The following is an 18893-nucleotide window of genomic DNA, read 5'->3' as shown; positions in this document are numbered from 1 at the left end:
CAGACAGTGTGGGAGGGAACTTAACCCAGTCCCCATGCCTGAATATATTATCACAGAAGAGCCTGTTGAATAATGCATGAATTTCGTGCTCTTTAAGTGATACAAAATTTGAATACAGTTAAATCTGGTGTGCTAGGAACTCCCATTTGTGAGTGAATGTGAATATTGGATTTCTGAATAACACACACAAAATGCTGGAGGAACTCAGCAGGTCCGGCAGCATCTATGGAGAGGAATAAACAGTTGGCATTTCGAGTGGAAAGCCTTCATCAGGACTGGAAGTTCCAGCCTTGATGAAGGGTCTCGGCCTGATTTCACTTCCATTGATGCTGACTGACTTGCTGAGCATTTTGTGGGTGCTGCCAAAGATTTCCAGCATCCATTTATATATTGGATTTATCCTCAGTTTTCCTCCCTATTAACTGGATATTTGATAACGATCCCTCTGCGATGTCAGTTTATAGTGGATGGGACTCCTTCAGGACTCTCTCTGGCCTGAGAGAGTAGGCAGGCGTCCCACCCGATCGACTTCACACCTGATCCTCTGGAGACTGCAAGCTGTTGAATTGTTCAGCGAGCAGTCCCATCAAAAGGTACTGTTTCGGTTAGGACCTGTCCTCTCTGTTTGTCAGAGTGAGACTTCCACAGAGATGCAAATTTCCCTCCTGCCTCCACTCCGATTCTAACCAAAGGCTGAGCTTCTCCTGCCAGCTGATTGGCAAGAGCCAGATCCAGGCCAATGGATGCTGTGGGTCCTATCGCCGGAACTTAGGCCCTGGCTCAGGCTGGCAATGAAAATAAATATTTGCAACTGACACTGACTTAAAATCCATTCAAATTTTATTTTAAAAATAAATTGATATATTATATAAAATATATTGTGAATCAGCCTAATTATAGTGAGAGAGAGATTCAAAGTGATTAGCTTTATTTGCCACAAGTACATTGAAACAGACAGTGAAATGCATTGTTTGCATCAAATCAAATCAGCGAGGATGGTGCTGGGCAGCCCGCAAATGTCACCACACTTCCAACACCAACACAGAGTGCTCACAACTCTCTAACCCTAACTGTACATCTTCCCACAAAACAGAGTTCCCACAGCTCACTGACCCTAACTGTTATATCAAAGTGGAAAGAAAATTAACCCGTCTCTTTGTTGCCCTTTCCCCCCAGTGAAGTGCGTGGGCCAGTCAGGAGCTGTGCCGAGTTAAGCTGGCTTGGGATGTGCAGCAGATCTCTTGGCTGGTGCGCCAGGATACCTGCAGAGGATTTTTGCTGCCTTGCTGACTTGAGGAACGCGGGGCAGGCCCCAGAGTTAGCCCAGCCAGAGAAACAGACCTGTCAGCCCCCTGAGTCCATGATGGCTACTGAACGTCCATTTACACAAATGCCATTTTTAAAGACGTCACCCTGCATTCCCCTTAACTCTGGTCAAATTATTCATGGTCGTTTAGCTGACAAACCCGCATGCCTTTGGAATGAGGGAGGAAGTGAGATAACCTGGGAGAATCCCATGTGCTAACTCCACTCTATCAGCATCGGGGGTCAGGACTGGACCCATGTCGCTGGGGTTGTGGGACCCCAGCTCCACTCAGTGAACTGCTTTGAGGGTTTTGATCAGTCAGGACTGGGGTTTTCCTTCTTCACTTGCCCAGTTAAGTTGGAAAAAGCCAGAAATTCCAGGTGATAATTGGTTTTCCAGGCTAGAGGTGTAGTTATAATCATGTTTATCGTCATGTGAATACGTAAGCGTACGCTCAGGTGGAATGAAAAACTTACTTGCAGCTTCGTCACAGGCACGTGGCATCAGCCAGGCAGCATTCGCACAATTTAATGAACATAAGTTATGCACATTTTTTACAAGAATAAAACAAAATTAGAACAAAGTCCATTTTAGTGCAAAGTGATCAAATTGATTAAACGTTTCCATGTTTAACACTGATGGGTGTGAGAAGATTCAATAACAGTGCCAGTTTTAAATTCTTAGTGTTTTAAAGTTTCTAATCAGGGATTTCAGAATCAGGTTTACTGTCACTGGCATGTGTTGTGAAATTTGTTAACTTAGCAGCAGCAGTTCAATACAATACATAATACTGAAGAGGGAAAAATAATAATAAATAAGTACAGTATATGTATATTGAATAGATTAAAAATTATTTCAAAAAACAGAAAAATATATATTAAAAAAAGTGAGGTGGTGTTCATGGGTTCAATGTCCATTTAGGAATCGGATGGCAGAGGGGAAGAAGCTGTTCCTGAATCGCTGAGTGTGTGCCTTCAGGCTTCTGTACCTCCTACCTGATGGTAACAGTGAGAAAAGGGCATGCCCTGGGGGCTGGAGGTCCTTAATAATGGACGCTGCCTTTCTGAGACACCGCTCCCTAAAGATGTCCTGGGTGGTTTGTAGGCTTAGTACCCAAGATGGAGTCAACTAAACTTACAGCAACCAAAGCTCTGCGAATACAGTGCTGCTGAACTCTTAGACAAAACTACTCTTAAGCTGCTGGCCGCAGAGGTAACAGCAGAGCTCAACAGACACGATCTCTCCACAACCCCCAACCACCACTACTTTATAATTTCCTGTCAGTCACCTTATGTACAGACACTCCTGTGCTTAGTGTCACTTTAGGGACACACAATCAATCTACGTATGTAAGCTATATTAAGTACTTATTTTTATTGTGCTTTTAAAAAATGATTATTGTCGTCTTTATCTCATTGTGTTTTTTTGTGCTGCGTCGGATCTGGAGTAGCAATGAGTTAATTCTCCTTCAAGTTTATGCCTTGGAAATTACATTAAACGAACTTGAATGGAGAGACATTTAAAAGACTCACAGAGAGGCACATTGGGAAAGAAAAATTGAGGGGTATGTGGTCAGGAGGGGTTAGATTAATCTTGAAGTAGGTTAAAAGATAGTCACAACATCGAGGGCTGAAGGGCCTGTACTTACTGTTCTGTGCTCAGTGTTTTTTGAGCATGGTTTAGCTCTATGCTGAAGGGTGGGGAAACTGCAGTCGACAGCTGTGAATCAATTCACCGATGATTGCACTGCCGAACTCACGCTGCCTTCATCCTGATTGGCTGGGGTTTTCAGTGTATCATGAGGAACCTGAAAGCACTTCTGACCTGGTGTAGGAACCGTGTATTCTATACTGTGCATTCATTGTGTGTATAGTCACCTTAGTAGGTAACTAGGTAACTATTATTTGGTTAGAAACATAGAAATCTACAGCACATTACAGGCCCTTCAGCCCACAACGTTGTGCCGACCATGTAACCTACTCTAGAATCTGCCAAGAATTTCCCTTCTGCATAGCCCTCTATTTTTCTAAGCTCCATGTACCTATCTAAGAGTCTCTTAAAAGACCCTATTGTATCGGTCCCTACCCCTGTCACTGGCAGTGAATTCCACGCAGCCACCACTCTCTGTGTGAAAAACTTACCCCTGACATCCCCATCGTACCTACTTCCAAGCACCTTAAAACTATGTCCCCTCATGTTAGCCATTTCAGTCCTGGGAAAAAGCCTCTGACTATCTACACCATCAATGCCTCTCATCATCTTATACACCTCTATCAGGTCACCTCTCACCCTCCGTCGCCCCAAGGAGAAAAGGCCAAGTTCACTCAACCTATTCTCATAAGCCATGCTCCCCAATCCAGGCAACATCCTTGTAAGTCTCTTCTGCACTCTCTCTATAGTATCCACATCCTTCCTGTAGCGAGTGATCAGAACTAAGCACAGTACTCCAAGTGGGGTCTAACTAACTAGGTTAGGTAACTAGTCACCTTAATGGGGGTGGTAAAAGTGAATGGAATAAATTACGTATTTCGTGGCAGTCTGCAGCTTGGGACCGCGGAGGTCATATCTTTGCTGACCACTGAGATAATGCTCAATAATACTTGTTAATTGCTAATAAAGGATCGAAATGGGGAATTCGATTAACTGGAGCTGTGGGCGTGTCACGCAAGCGTAGCGACTCCATGAGGTCGCAGGCTGGCGGCAATTGCTTTGTTTTGATTTTGGATCGATTTGTTTTTTTTGTCACTACACCTGGGAAAGAGCAAAGAACAACACAGGTTGGCAGAGAAACTCCAAGGTTTTGAGACACCATTCTGGAGGCTTTGGGAGGAGGAGGTAAAAAGGAAGAGATGTCTTGTGTGCACAGAAGCCCACAAGGCCCTCTCAAGCTCTGGTCAGCATGCAGCGATGCAAGTCCATGCCGGGGTCAGTCTCCCCCCTCCCCCACGGAAAAATCTCAATGACCTGCCGAGTGTGTCCAAGGTCAGTGAAGACGGAGAAATCCTGTCACAACAGCATCATTCGCCTCGGCCACAGTTCAAGTGCTCACCACCGCTCACCTACTAAACGAGTCACGAGAGTGTGGAACAAGCTGTCAGCGCATGTGGTGCACGTGAGCTCGATTTCAGCCTTTAAGAGTGTGGACAGGTACATGGATGGTAGAGGTACGGAGGGCGATGGTCCTGGTGCAGGTCGATGGGAGCAGGCAGTTTAAATGGCTCGCCACCGGCTAGATGGGCTGAAGGGCCTGTTTTCGTGCTGTATGTTTTCTTTGACCCCATGACTCTGCAACGCACTGGAGGAACTCAGCAGGGCAAGGCGTCATCTACAGAGGGAAATGGGCTATCGAGGTTTCAGATCTGTATTAGGAAGGGGCTTGTTCCTAAACATTGTCCGTCTGCTTCCCTCCAGGAATTCTGCCTTGCCAGCCGAGTTCCTCCTGCGCCTTGTGTGCAGCGCTGGATACCAGGAGGAACTTTATTTGTGTATGAGGAATTTGCTGTGGTTTGTTGGCCAGCACGCAACACGCAACAAAAATCAACAGCATTCAATGATTATAAAGATAAAGGATTGCATAAAAACAAAGTGAAAGGTCGAAGAATAGATATGGAATAAAATGTGCGTAAATCCAGCAGCTCCAGTCTCTTGTGTCTACAAAACAAGTTATCCCAGTGCAGCCTCAGGGCTAGCCGTGTTTCGGCCTGCACTCCCACTGTAGCCCTGCCTTTCATTTCATCTGACTGCCTGCAGGCATTGCCAGTAATTTGATCATGGCGGCACGCTACTCCATCAGGGATACACTGGAGCGTTATCATTGTCCACCACTGCCAAGGAAAGTGCGTTCTGACACAGGCAGCCATTATTCAATTGCATAGCTGCCAAGCGCTGGTCCGAGCTTACTGGGGAATGCACGGGCAAGCACGTTTTATACTTAGCAACTGCTCTTCAGAAAGACAAATCTGAAAGACACGGTCTCCCGGGGGAGGGGGGGGGGGGAAGCAAGTACAATTACGTGGATAATAATGAAGTGACGGGGTGGGGGGGGTGCACTGAGACAAAATGCTGAACTTGCTGAAAACCTGAAATAAAAGGGGATGGAAATATTTGGAAGATCGGGAAAGGACCGTGGAGAAGAAAATAGTTCATGTCTCAGGTTGACATTTTTTTGTTGTCAGGTGGAAATTTGGAGTTTTATGAACAATACAGGAGTCAGGGTTTATTTATTAGATATGACCATGACAGATTGAATCCTCCATTGTAAACCTGCTGGTGAATTTTTACAGGAAACTGCTCCTGGAAGCTTTTAATCAGATAGAGTTAATTCTACTAGCTTTAATGAAATCCCCTTCTTTCTGCACACATTGGTAAACCAGATCCTCTTACCTGCAAGTTCACAGTTGACAAAGGACTGTTGTCAGCAAATTGAAGATGGGGAATTCTTTCTGACTTCACTGGAAACTTTTGGAGGTCACCAGAAAGAAAGAAATGCCTGTGGGCTCCAATTTCACTCGACAATGCATCACGCCTATGTACAATGATATCTGTCTGGAGGCTTGAAATTTGTCCAAACGTAGGTCTTGGCTTCGAGCCCGGAGATCTGTGGCTTTCTGTTCTATTTGCACGTGGAATTCTCTTTGGCTACTTGGCATTCTCAGGCTCATTCAGTATGTAAGAAGGCCACTTTGCCCATTGTTCCCATTCTGGCTCTTTGTCAGAGCTCTCAAATTAATCCTGCTCACCTTTTCTTCCTTCCGGCCCTGCAGACATGTCCCTGTTAGAGCACAGCCCCAGTTGCCTCTTGAATGTGACTGTTGACCCCGCTTCCAACACCCTGTCAGAAATAAATGCAAGGTCACAACATGTAGCAGTGCAGAGCTTCTCATTTTTCACTTCATTTCTTCGCTCCGCGGCAACAGGAGATCACAAACACGAGGAAGTCCGCAGGTGCTCGAAGTCCAAAGCAACGCACACAAAATGCTGGGGCAGCTCAGCAGGTCAGGCAGCATCTTTGTTGAAGGGTAAACAGTTGATGTTTTGGGCTGAGTTATTTTCCCTCTCAACCCCATTCTCCTGTCTTCTCCCCTTAATCCTTGATGTGAATCACTTTCAGGGAATTATACTCCTGCTTCACATGGAGTAACGTTCGCAGAGTGGCTTGTGTCTCTCAGAGAGAGCAGATTATTAGCAGTTGAATTCTGGATTGGACTGGAGGTTTCAGAAGCTACCAATGGCCTGAAGTGTCCTGAGTGAGTGACTCACCCAAAATTCCCAGGCAGTTGGAGCACAGACTCCTGGGATTGTGTACATGATTCAATAGTTCGTGTGATGGCTAGTTGCCAGTTCTTTTGAAGAAATAATGGTTGGTTGGTTGGCAGCCGTCTGTCTGGAAGGACAATGGGTGATGATCATCATCACAAGCCTGGGCAGGATATGGAGATCCTGAGATGCCCAGTCATCAAGATCTCCCTCTCGGCCTCGCCGTTGTAGTCCAAAGGAAAGCCTGTGAAGCAATACGTCTGTCACCAGCTCGGCTGCAGGAGCTGCTGGAAGGAAGTTCAATGACGTCCAGCCGCCTTAGGAGCTCCACTCCGGATTTGCTGTTCTGGGTTTACTGCTTTAGCCTTCGTCTGTCTCGAGGCTGCCCACAAGGCAGTGGGGCTATTTACCCTTGGCTGGGGATCTGGTTCACGAGCACCAGGGTGTGTCTACAGGCCGGTGGGCCAGCATGCTACCTGTGCAGGGGCCAGACCTCCTCCCCAACCTCTGTGGTTCAGCCTGAGTCCGGAAGGAGTTCAGTTTCCGTGTATCGCCAGCGAGGAGGCTCTACATGGGGCTTGCTGTTGGAGAGGTTGTGTACTGGCAGGGAGAGACTTACACACTCAGCTCTCCTTCTCGCAAGACTGCAAGCCAGTGGTGGAAGCTGAAAATGGGAGCGACAAGCACAACCCACAACACTACCACACTAGTGTCACAACCACCATTTTGACACCAGAAATATTATGTGCTGCCAATATAGGGGAAACCAGCTAATGTACTATACAGGAGGTGCTTGATAAGGTGCTGCATGAAAGGTTTTGAGAAAAGGAAGTATTTTATCTGAGTAGTATATTGTTTGGTGAACGGGAAGCAGGCAGCAGGCACAGGATCAGAAAAGCTGTAGAGGGTTGTGGAGTCGACCAGATGCATCATGGGTACTGGCCTCTCCACCATCGAGGACATCTTCAAATGGCGATGCCTCAGGAGGGGGGCATCCATCTTGAAAGACCCTCACCCACCAGGAAATTCCCTCTTCTCCTTGATATCATCAGGGAGGAGGTACAGGAGCCTGAAGATGCACACTCAGTGTTTTAGGAACAGCTTCTTCCCCTAGACTGTCAAATTTCTGACATGTCCTTGAGCATTCCCTCACTGTTTTGCCCTTTTTTACACTACTTGTTTTTAAATATATTTTTAATTGTAACTTAGGGTAATAAACCTGATTCTGACTCTAAATTACAAAGAAGGCACAGCAGTGGTTACATTTCTTTTAGAGTTTCACGAGGTTTGGTTCATCACCCAAGCTTTAAGGCAGGAGTTGATCGTTTCCTGATCAATCAGGGCATCAAAGGGTATGGCGAGAAGGCAGGTGTGTGGGGTTGAGTGGGATCCGGGAGCAGACTCGATGGGCTGAATGGCCTAATTCTGTTCCTACGTCTTACGGCCTTGTGCTTCTAGCAAATTTCCACAGACGTACCACAGAAAGCGTTCTGATTGCGTCAGCGTTTGGTGTAGTAACTCCAATGCACAGGACTGGGAAAGGCTGCAGAGGGTTGTAACCTCAGCCAGTTCCTTCATGGGCGCTAGAGTCCCTACCATCGAGGACTGCTTCAAAAGGCAGCACCTCAAGAAGGTAGCATCCATATTGAAAGGCCCTCAACGTACGGGATATGCCTTCTTGTTATTGGCACCATCAGGGAGGAGGTACAGGAGCCTGAAGACCCACACTCAAAGTTTTAGGAACAGCTCTCCCCCTCTGCCGTCAGATTTCTGAACAGACAATGAACACTACCTCATTATTCTGTTCTCTTTTTGCACTCATTATTTTATATTTCTCATTGCAACTTAAAGTAATTTTTTGTGTATTGCACAGCACTGCGGCCTCAAAACAACTAATTTCAGATATTTATTAAGGTTGTAGCCGAGGAAGGTAGTGGGGATAATCTCTTACTACCTACTAAATGCTCCCAATGGCGTGCACCTCAAATAGTCTCTGACAACCAAGACCAGCTCCTGGCCTTCACGTGTGGCTTCACTACTAAACCCAGCAGAACTGTTTCTACTGCTGGAATAAGGGGCAAAGGCGGGTTAAAACCAGTGGCTTTGGGCAGACGGGGCTCGTCAGCCGTGGCTGGCAGTTTATCTCGGAGAAGGAAAACTCTGATCTCAAACCTCCGCTGCCTCGTGGCTGTACCCGCTGATGGGAAAGGCTTCAGGAGTAAGCCCCGAGGGGAGGTTCTAGAGCTGGAGTCCCTAAGGCAGTCCTGTGTTGAGTACAACACTGGCTGGCGACTCCTGCGACACTGCCGGTGCCAAATAGTATCGGTCTCTGTCGTTCCTTTGGGTTCATCAGCTGCGTGGAGCTTACTACGTGGGCAACAGCTCGCTCTCCATATTGCACTGCCCTGGCTTGTGTATCTAAACAGATGGGTTGCAATATCCATGGTCGACCCGGACCAACAGAGGCCTGAGGATATGAGTGATTAAAAATCTGATTCTGATTCTGTCATACCACCTAGAAACAAGTTCTTTGGCCCATCTGATCCTTGCAGACCAAGATCCCTATCTAAACTAATCCCACTTGCCTGTGTTTGGCCCGTCTCCCTCTAAACCTTCCCTATCCGTGTACCTGTCCAAGTACCTTTTAAAATGCTGTCGACGAAGCAGTCTTGATCGCCTCCCCTGGCAACACAGGTCTTGATTAGCCAGGGCATCAAAGGGTATTAAGAGAAGGCAGGGGAGTGGGGATGACTGGAAGAATTGGATCAGCCCATGATTGAATGGCGGAGCAGACTGGATGGGCCGAATGGCCAGCTTCTGCTCCTATATTTTATGGTCTTAAGTCGCTCTACAGAAGGTAAAATTGCCTGGGGACTACATAGATCAAATTTTACAGACCTCCATCTTTCTTCTTGCAAGTGGGACGTGTGGGTAAAGTTGTGTGTTTTATCTACGGGTTATAATTGAGCAGAGGTGTACAAAGGAACGGCAGGCTTGATTCTCCTCTGTATGAATTCCATGTGTAAAGTGCGTGGAAGACTACTTTAATCAATTTGTTGGCTCTAAGTGCAGCAAGAGCATGGTTACCATACCAGGGACTGACGTCAGCCCCTCGGTGGAAAACAGATTTATGTTTTTTATATTACCACTCTCCACAAGCTTGCCTGAAAGCAGGAGGGAGCAGGGAACTGAGAATCGTATTCTAATGGCGTCAGGTGGAGGGCAATGCACTTGATTCATTGATCGTGAAATCTCCGCACACCCTTAACCTGTCATTGACATCGAAGACCTTGAGGTTAAAGCCCAGATCAATGAAAGAGTGAGAGGTCAGCAGGGACCAGAGGGCTCCAGGTCAAGGGCTTGAGTCCAGAACAGAAGCTGCCAGCACTCTCTCGTCCAAAGGTTTTGCCATCGTGCAGAAATCACGTTGAGGATCGGTTGAATTTTGAGGGATATCAGACCAGTTGTCCCTGGCAGATTCCTCCCACTCTTTAATGGCTCCAGCCTTGTGCCAGGTCCAGATGAAGTGTGCAGTGAGACTGTGAGGAAGGACAGGCAGATGATACAGCAAAGTCGCAAATGTCATTCCACCTCGTAAGGAGGGAGGGAGGCAGACAAAAGGAAATTATAGGCCAGTCAGCCTGACTTAAGTGCTTGAAAAGACATTGGAGTCCATTATTAAGGATGAGGTTTTGGGGTACTTGGAGGCACATGATAAAATTGTGCAAACTATGGAAAGGGTGCAGAGGAGATTTACAAGGATGTTGCCTGGATTGGGGAGCATGCCTTATGAGAATAGGTTGAGTGAGCTCGGCCTTTTCTCCTTGGAGTGACGGAGAATGAGAGGTGACCTGATAGAGGTGTATAAGATGATGAGAGGCATTGATCGTGTGGATAGTCAGAGGCTTTTTCTCCGAAGCTGAAATGGCTAACACAAGAGGGCACAGTTTTAAGATGCTTGGAAGTAGGTACAGAGGAGATGTCGGGTAAGTTTTTTTATGCAGAGAGTGGTGAGTGCGTGGGATGGGCTGCCGGTGACGGTGTGGAGGTGGATATGACAGGGTCTTTTAAGAGACTCTGGACAGGTACATGGAGCTCAGAAAAACAGGGCTATGGGTAACCCTAGGTAATTTCTAAAGTAAGTACATGTTAGGCACAGCATTGTGGGCCGAAGGGCCTGTATTGTGTTGTAGGTTTTCTACGTTTCTATGTTTCTAGGCCAAAGTCAGCATAGTTTTCTAAAGGGGAAAATATGTTGGAACTCTTTGAGGAAACAACAGGCAGGATGGACAAAGAATATTCAGCGAATGTTGTTTATTTGGATTTTCAGAAGACCTTTGACAAGGTGCCGCACATGAGACTGTTTAAGAAGATAAGAACCCGTGGTATTACAGGAAGACACTAGCATGGATAGGTGATTGGCTGACTGGCAGGTGCCAGAGCATGGGAATAAAGGGGCCTTATCCGGTTGGCTGCTGGTGACTAGTGGTGTTTTGTAGGGACTGCTTCTTTTTGCTTTGTCTGTTAATGGTTTGGATGAAGGAATTGATGGCTTTGTGGCCAAGTTTGCAGGCGATACGGAGACGGGTGGAGAGACAGCTGGGACACGTGATGAGGATGCCCCCATGTCAGCTACTCTGCAGAGTATTATACGACAAACTACATCATGGTCGATGCTCAGCTGTAAGGCTGAAGAAGTGCTATAAGGATCAAATGAAGAATGCTTTAAGGAAGTGCAAGATCAGACCTGAGGACCTAGAGGATGTTGCTGCTGACCGTACCACTTGGCGACAGCTGTGTGGGGATGGGGTTCGTATTCTGGAGATGGAAAGAACAATCAGAAGACAACAGAAGAGAGCCAGGAGAAATGAAGCCATGGTTACCACCACCCCTACCAGATATACATGTCCCATCTGCAATAGAGCTTGTGGGTCCAAGATAGGACTGTATAGTCATCAAAGATCTCACCGTTAAAGGAGTGGATGTAGTCATCGGATTTCGATGGACAACCGAAGAAGACTGAGGAAGCAGGGATTTTGCAGAAGGACTTAGGTTGAAGAATGAGCAACAGAGTTACAGATAATGTAAGGAAATGCATGCTCATGCACTTTGGCCATAGGAATAAAGGTGGACTATTTTCTAAATGGGGAGAAATTCAAAAATCAGAGCTGGGAGACCTCGTGCAGAGTTATATAAAGGTTAACTTGCAGGTTGAGTCAATGATAAGGAAGGCAAAATCAGTGTTGGCATTCATTTAGGGAGGATGTGACGCTGAGGCTTCGTGAGGCTTTGGTCAGACTGCACAGAGTTTTGCCAGCAGGTTTGGGCCCCTTATCTAAGAAACGATGTGCTGGCATTGGAGAGGGTCCAGAGAAGGTTCACGAGAATAATCCCAGCAATGAAAGGGTTAACATACGAGGAGCATTTGATGGCTCTGAGCCTGTGCTCGCTGGGGTTTAGAAGAATGAATGGGGATACATTGAAACCTATCAAATAATGATGAGGACGTTTCTTATAGTGGGGAAGTCAAGGGCCTGAGGGCACAGACTCAGAGTTGAGGCACGTCTATTTAGAACAGAGATATGGAGGAATGCCTTTAGCCACAGGCTGGTGAATCTGTGGAATTCATTGCACAGACAGTAGTGAAGGCCAAGTCGTTGAGTATATTTAAAGCAGAGTTGATAGGTTCTTGATTAGTCAGGGCATCAAATGCTACGGGGAGAAGGGGTTGAGAGGGATAATAAATCAGCCATGATGGAATGGTTCATTCTGCACTTCTGTCTTATGGCCTTTGGCATCTACTGAAAAATGCTGCTGTTAACTTTTATTGGAACTGCCTCATCCTGAAGTGATCCAATGAGGGTCAGTGTGACACTGTTACAGTGCCACTGGCCCAAGTTTAGTTCTGCCGCTCTCTGTACGGACTTCATTCGTTATCCCCATGGCTACATGGGTTTCCTCGGGCTGTGCCAGTTTCCTCCCACATTCACAGACAAATGAGTCAGTAGGTTAGTTAGTCACATGGGCAGTACGGGTTCATTGGACCGGTAGGGCCTGTTATCGGGGTGCAGCTAAATTTAAATAAAATTCATATGTGATCCTAAGCCACCTTGAACGAAGTTGGTCCGGAAGTAGGGATTTGACCCGAAACATCGACTATCCCTTTCCTCCTACAGCTGCTGCTGGACCCGCTGAGTTACTCCACATGATATGTATTAGTTGCTCTGGATTCCTGCGTCTGCTGAAAATGCCGTGGTCTCTCCACTAGGGGGTGCTGTTGGTGCCCAGTTCAAGTCGACTGGGTACTTAGTTGTTCCAAGTTCCCCACAGCACCATTTTCACACCAGTACTGCTCTGCGGCCAGTGCTGGCAATGGAGGGGGAATTGATTTCACTGGTCTTGCTGCGTAACTTTTCACATCACAGTTAAAAGAGGGAGAGAGTCTTCTTAAGTGGGGATCTTTTAGCGTGCGATGGTGGAGGTGGGGGTGGTGGTGTTTACCTTTTGAATATTCTGGATGTGAAAATATGTGCATAGAACATGGAGGAGTACTGCACAGTACAGGCCCTTCAGCTCAAGATGTTGTGCTGACCCTTTCATCTACTCCAAGATCAATCTGACTCTTCCCTCCTACATTGCCCTCCATTCTCCAAAAAAAGGTAGTGAGATAATGAACCCATGAACACTACCTCACCCATTTTACACTAATTATTTAATTTACCTGTTTAAATCCTGCCTACAAACCTGCTGCAATTCTTTGAGGAAATTACAAGCAGGGTAGACAAAGGAGATGGGTGTACTTGGATTTTCAGAAAGCCTTTGACAAGGTGCCGCACAGGAGGCTGCTTCGCAAGATAACAGCCCATGGAATTGGAGGGTAGTTGCTAGCATGGGTGGAGCATTGGCTGGTCGGCAGAAAACAGAGAGTGGGAATAAAGGGATCCTACTCTGGCTGGCTCCAGTTACCAGTCGAGTTTCACAGTGGTTGGTGTTGGGACCGCTGCACAGCACAGTAGCAGTCCCCTCCAGCCCAAGGAATAGACTGATTTGAGGGTATTTTCTTGGATAGGACAGCTTTCCAGCAAAGGTGGCTGCCAGTGATGTAACTGTACTGGAATTGCTTAGCTTGAAGCATAGCTACAGTGCCTACAAAAAGTATTCACCCCCCCTGCCCCCCCAGAAGTTTTATTGTTTTATAAAAGTGAATCACAGTGGATTTAATTTGGCTTTTTTGACACTGATCAACAGAAAAAAAGACTCATTTCTGTCAAAGTGAAAACAGATCTCCACAAAGTGATCTTGATAGAGGTGTATAAGGTAAGGGGCACAGTTTGAGTGGAGAGCCAGAGACTTTTTTCTCAGGACCAGAATGGCTATTACAAGGGGCATAATTTTAAGGTGATTGGAGGAAAGTATTGGGGGGGATAGTCAGAGTCATAATCATAGTCATACTTTATTGATCCCGGGGGGAAATTGGTTTTCGTTACAGTTGCATCATAAATAATTAGATAGTAATAAAACCATAAATAATTAAATAGTAATATGTAAATTATGCCAGGAAATAAGTCCAGGACCAGCCTATTGGCTCAGGGTGTCTGACCCTCCAAGGGAGGAGTTGTAAGGTTTGATGGCCGCAGGCAGGAATGACTTCCTATGACACTCTGTGTTGCATCTCAGTGGAATGAGTCTCTGGCTGAATGTACTCCTGTGCCTAACCAGTGCATTATGTAGTGGATGCGAGACATTGTCCAAGATGGCATGCAACTTGGATAGCATCCTCTTTTCAGACACCATCGTCAGAGAATCCAGTTCCATCCCCACAACATCACTGGCCTTACGGATGTCATTGCCATTGTTATTTACACAGAAAGTGGTGGGTGTGTGGACGTCATTGCCAGGGTCAATGGTAGACGCAGGTACACTGGGGACATTTAAGATGGGCATGTGGATGAAAGAAAAATGGTGGGTTGTGAAGGCAGGAAGGGTTAGATTCATCTGGGAGTAGGTTAGGAGATCAGCACAACATCGTGGGCCAAAGGGCCTGAACTGTGCTGTGGTGTTCTAAGTCAGTGATTCTCAACATGGGCCGTATGCCTCCTCCCCCATGGGCCTCTGCTGGACTTTGTCGGGGCCCAAGTGAAAAACAGAAACTGGGGAACACAGGAGTTTCTGAATGGGCCATGATAAGTTTACTGTTTTAATGAATTATTACAAAGACATTTAAGTAAAAAGAGAGATTAATGCATGTAATTGGAACCCAGGATGAACTGAATGGGAAAATATGCTAGATGAAACAAATGAGACAGCAAAACAGCTCAACCTGTGTGTGTTGGCAGGGAGGGTGTGGCATGTAAATCATTATCTCTGCACAAATCACTGTGTCAACTTCACCAAATGCACCTCACAATAACCTTTTCAACAATTTTGTGAGTAAAGCAGATTTTGAGTGGGTGCTAATGTATGAATGGCATGCAGATTTTCTCAGTGTACCCTGTACATTTGACAATAATCACTTTATCCCAGAGTACCTGCATTTAAGACGTGGCTGGTGGCAAAGTGGCATCAGCGTTGGACTTTGGGACGAAAGGTATTTCAGTCCGGAGTTCGAATCCAGCCGGCTCCCCTGCACGCTTTCCATCCGTGCTGGGTTATGAGCTGGTGATCTCTTTGGAAACTCACCTGGCAGAAGATAATGGCAAACCACTGCTGTAACTTGCCTCGTACGTGGTTCCCCACTACGTCAGAGAGGCGTGGAGGGAAATCGTCTGCTAACCAGAGAAACGCCAAACCTTTCCTTTCCTTTTTACCAGTTAAATAACTGGCGGAGGCGGAGTGTAGCTGCAGCTGTCTGCCAGCAGAGGGGGCGCTTGTGCGTCAGTTCCCTGGCCTCTTCCACCCCACGCACACGGAATCAGCTGCCTGCGATTAAGCAGGGAATGCATAAATAACGTGGCCAAATAACCTCCCAAGATAGCAACAGGAATTGGACATGTCCATAAGTGCCTCTAACATGTCCTGGATGAAGGGCTTCGGGGAAGAGGCTATCAGTTGCAAATATTTGACCAATGCTTTGCTGCTGATCTTTCAAAATTGGCGCCTTCAGCCAGCCGTGCCTGAAGCAAGAGCAAGGGTCGGCAGCTTGTACTGTGGGAAATCAGTGCGCATCCTCCCCTGACCTCTCTCACTGACAAAGCTTACCTGGGCACCGTAGTCTGCATGGATACATTGATTTGAAGAGCCCGTGTTACTTTATGACACTGTGACTTGTTTCCTGGGACCTCTGATGTCAGGGGTACCTCCATAAAACCAGACAGCACAGGAGCAGAATTAGGACATTTAGCCTCCTCCCCCCCCCCCCCCATAACCTTTGACGCCCATGCTAATCAAGAACCTATCAACCTCCCCTTGACTTGGCTGCTACAGTTGTCTGTGGCAATGAATTCCACAGATTCACCACAATCTGTCTGAAACAGGGGTCACCTAGCTGAAGTCCACAGGCTCCTCTGTTAATGGGAGTTTGGGAACCCCTGTGTTAAAGAAATTCCTCCTCATCCTTCATCTGAGACTGTGTCCTCTGGTCCTAGACTCTCCCTCTTCACATCCACTCTATCTAGGCCTTTCAATATTCAGCAGGTTTCAATGAGATCCCCCCTCATTCTTCCAAACTCCAATGAGTATAGTCCCTCAGCCATCAGACACTCCTCATTAGGGTTGCCAACTTTCTTACTCCCAAATAAGGGACAAAAGTAGCAGTCAAATACGGGACACTTGTGTTTACCCCAAGTAAGACTACCATGACCATGAAGCCTTGCGTAGGCACCTGTGTGCGCATGTGTGACGTGCGCATACGTGATGGGTGCATGCGTGTACGTGTTGGTTTTTTTCTACAACTCAGTTTTGGCTTAATCTTCCCAATCCTGGTGAGTGAAACTACACTGTACGTACATTATTTCTATTTTATATAGGCTGTGTATTTATCATATCACTCCTGCTTTTACTACAAACATTTGTATATGTTAGTGTTATAGGTTTTATGTGTTATTTGGTAGGTTATTTTTTGGGTCTGGGAACGCTCAAAAATTTTTCCCAAATAAATAAATGGTAATTGCTTCTTCGCTTTCCGCCATTTCCACTTACGAACGGTTTCATAGGAACACTCTACCTTAGCAGGGGAAATATGGGACAAGGGTGGTCCCATATGGGACAAACCAATTTAGCCCAATATACGGGATGTCCGGGCTAATACGGGACAGTTGGCAACCCTACTCCCCATACATTAAACTTCCGATCTGCAGGAACGGGCCGCGATGTTCATCTTGTCCTAATGTCCAGCGGTGGTTTCAGTTCATCGTCTGTTTGTTCCTTTCAGAGGCAGCTGCCGAGGAGACACTACAGTTTACCGACAAGGCCCCCAGACCCCAGGATAGGGCGGAGCCACTTGTTCAGGTGAGTGACAGTTTATATTCCCGGCCTGCCTTGCACAACCAATCCTGATGCATGTTGAGGCTCACATGCTAAGCCTCCCTTCCGCCAGGCCTGCTGAATAACAGGACGAGAGCATGGGCGTTGTAGCCTCGTACGGTCGGAACCTGTTGGCCGATTAGTAAGACAAGCCTCCACGGAAAGGGAGAGAGACTCGGTGCAGTAAAACTCCACTCTCCCATCTCAGTTCTGCTGAACTGGAAACTTTCCAGATTATTGGATTTATTCCATTTAATACTCTAACACACTTATAATTCACATTTTGGATGTTACATGGTTGTACAGTAAGTTGTACAGAAAAGCCTGGTAATGTTAAAGGGAACACAGGAAATGGAATCTGGTGAATTCCAACAGAACACTGAAACAGGGAATGGGAACAGGGTGTGGGAATCCCAGGTCCCACAGTGGTGAAGGAAACATGGGAGTCGGAAGTTCCGACTGTTGATGGGATCGTGGAAACCCTGGGTCCCGGTGTGTCAAGCAGAGCATGGGAAATTCCAGGTTCCTGGAATGCCGAGGGGAGCGAGCGAATCCTGCATCCCAGAGTATTGATAAAAGTGTGGGAATCCCATGACTTGGCGTGTGGAAACCCCGGGCCAGAAGACCAGGAATGGCTCCCTGACGAAGTGCTTTTGCACCTTTGACATCCCTGTTATAGAGTAGGCAGGGCCTCCATTGAACACAAGGCCCAGCGACTCCTGTAGGGTTGTGCTTACTGAGGAATTCCCTGCAGCATCAGCGTCTCCTCGAGTGGGATTTGAGCCCACTAACTTCAGGCTCTTTGGCAGGAGTGGAGTCAATTTAACAGGACTGGTTTAACAGGAGTGGAGTTGGTTTGACGGGGGCGGGGGCAGGGTCAGTTTGATGCGGGCGTGGTCAGTTTGACAGGAGTCGGTTTGACAAGGCGGGGTCAGTTTGACGGGGTGGAGTCAATTTGATGGGGGTGGGGTCAGTTCGACGGGGTGGGGTCAGTTTGGCGGGGTGGGATCAGTTTGACAGGAGTTGGTTTGGCAGGGTTGGATTTGCCGAAGGTCAGTCCAGAGGACGCAGTGCGTCTGGATGCCCCCCTGACTCGGGAGGAGCTGTCCACTGCCCTTCGGCAACTCCGGAGGGGCAAGTCCCCTGGTTTGGATGGACTGAGTGTTGAGTTTTATCAGGCTTTTTGGGATGTCCTGGGGGATGATTACAGCCTTGTCCTAGGGGAGAGCCTAGCCACCGGAGAAATGCCCCTCTCATGGCGGAGAGCTGTTGTGGTCCTACTGCCCAAGAAGGGAGACCTCCGCCTGCTAAAGAACTGGCGGCCGGTCTCTCTCTTGTGCGTGGACTACAAGATCTTCGCCCGGGCAATGGCCAACCGTCTGGGTTCGGTAATTGGACAGGTGGTCCATCCTGACCAATCTTATACAGTCCCGGGCCGCTCCATCCAGGACAATGTCCACCTAGTACGGGACCTGATCCACCTACTCCAGGAGACTGGGACCCCGGCAGCGTTTCTTTCTCTTGACCAGGAGAAGGCTTTTGACCGGGTGGACCACAGTTTCCTGGTGGGCACCCTGCAAGCTTTTGGGCTCGGACCACACTTTGTGGCCCGAGTTCGGCTCCTGTACTCTGCCGCAGAGTGCCTAGTTAAGATTAATGGATCATTGACAGGACCTATCCACTTCCGAAGAGGAGTGCGTCAAGGGTGCCCCATGTCCGGTCAACTGTATGCGATCTGTGTTGAGCCATTCCTCAGCCTTCTTCGGCGAAGGCTGACAGGTCTGGTTCTGCGCGAACCGGACATGGGGGTCGTCCTCTCGGCCTACGCCGATGACGTACTCCTCATGATGACAGTCCCCTGTGACCTGCG

The 18893-nt window shown here is 47.4% G+C and overlaps 1 protein-coding gene across 1 annotated transcript in view; it reads left to right on the top strand.

Annotated features, from left to right (window-relative positions):
- Positions 1-18893, top strand: part of LOC140186215 (adenylate kinase isoenzyme 1-like) — a 173256-nt gene that overhangs the window by 79206 nt on the left and 75157 nt on the right. Inside the window, exon 8 of the mRNA XM_072240199.1 lies at positions 16932-17008. Coding sequence (XP_072096300.1) covers positions 16932-17008 — 77 coding nt within the window. The remainder of the gene's footprint in view (positions 1-16931; positions 17009-18893) is intronic.

The sequence above is a fragment of the Mobula birostris genome, chromosome 22, assembly GCF_030028105.1.
Source record: "Mobula birostris isolate sMobBir1 chromosome 22, sMobBir1.hap1, whole genome shotgun sequence".
Lineage (NCBI taxonomy): Eukaryota > Metazoa > Chordata > Chondrichthyes > Myliobatiformes > Myliobatidae > Mobula > Mobula birostris.
Note: the sequence above shows the minus strand (reverse complement) of the source record. Positions and strands in the feature narration are given on the sequence as shown.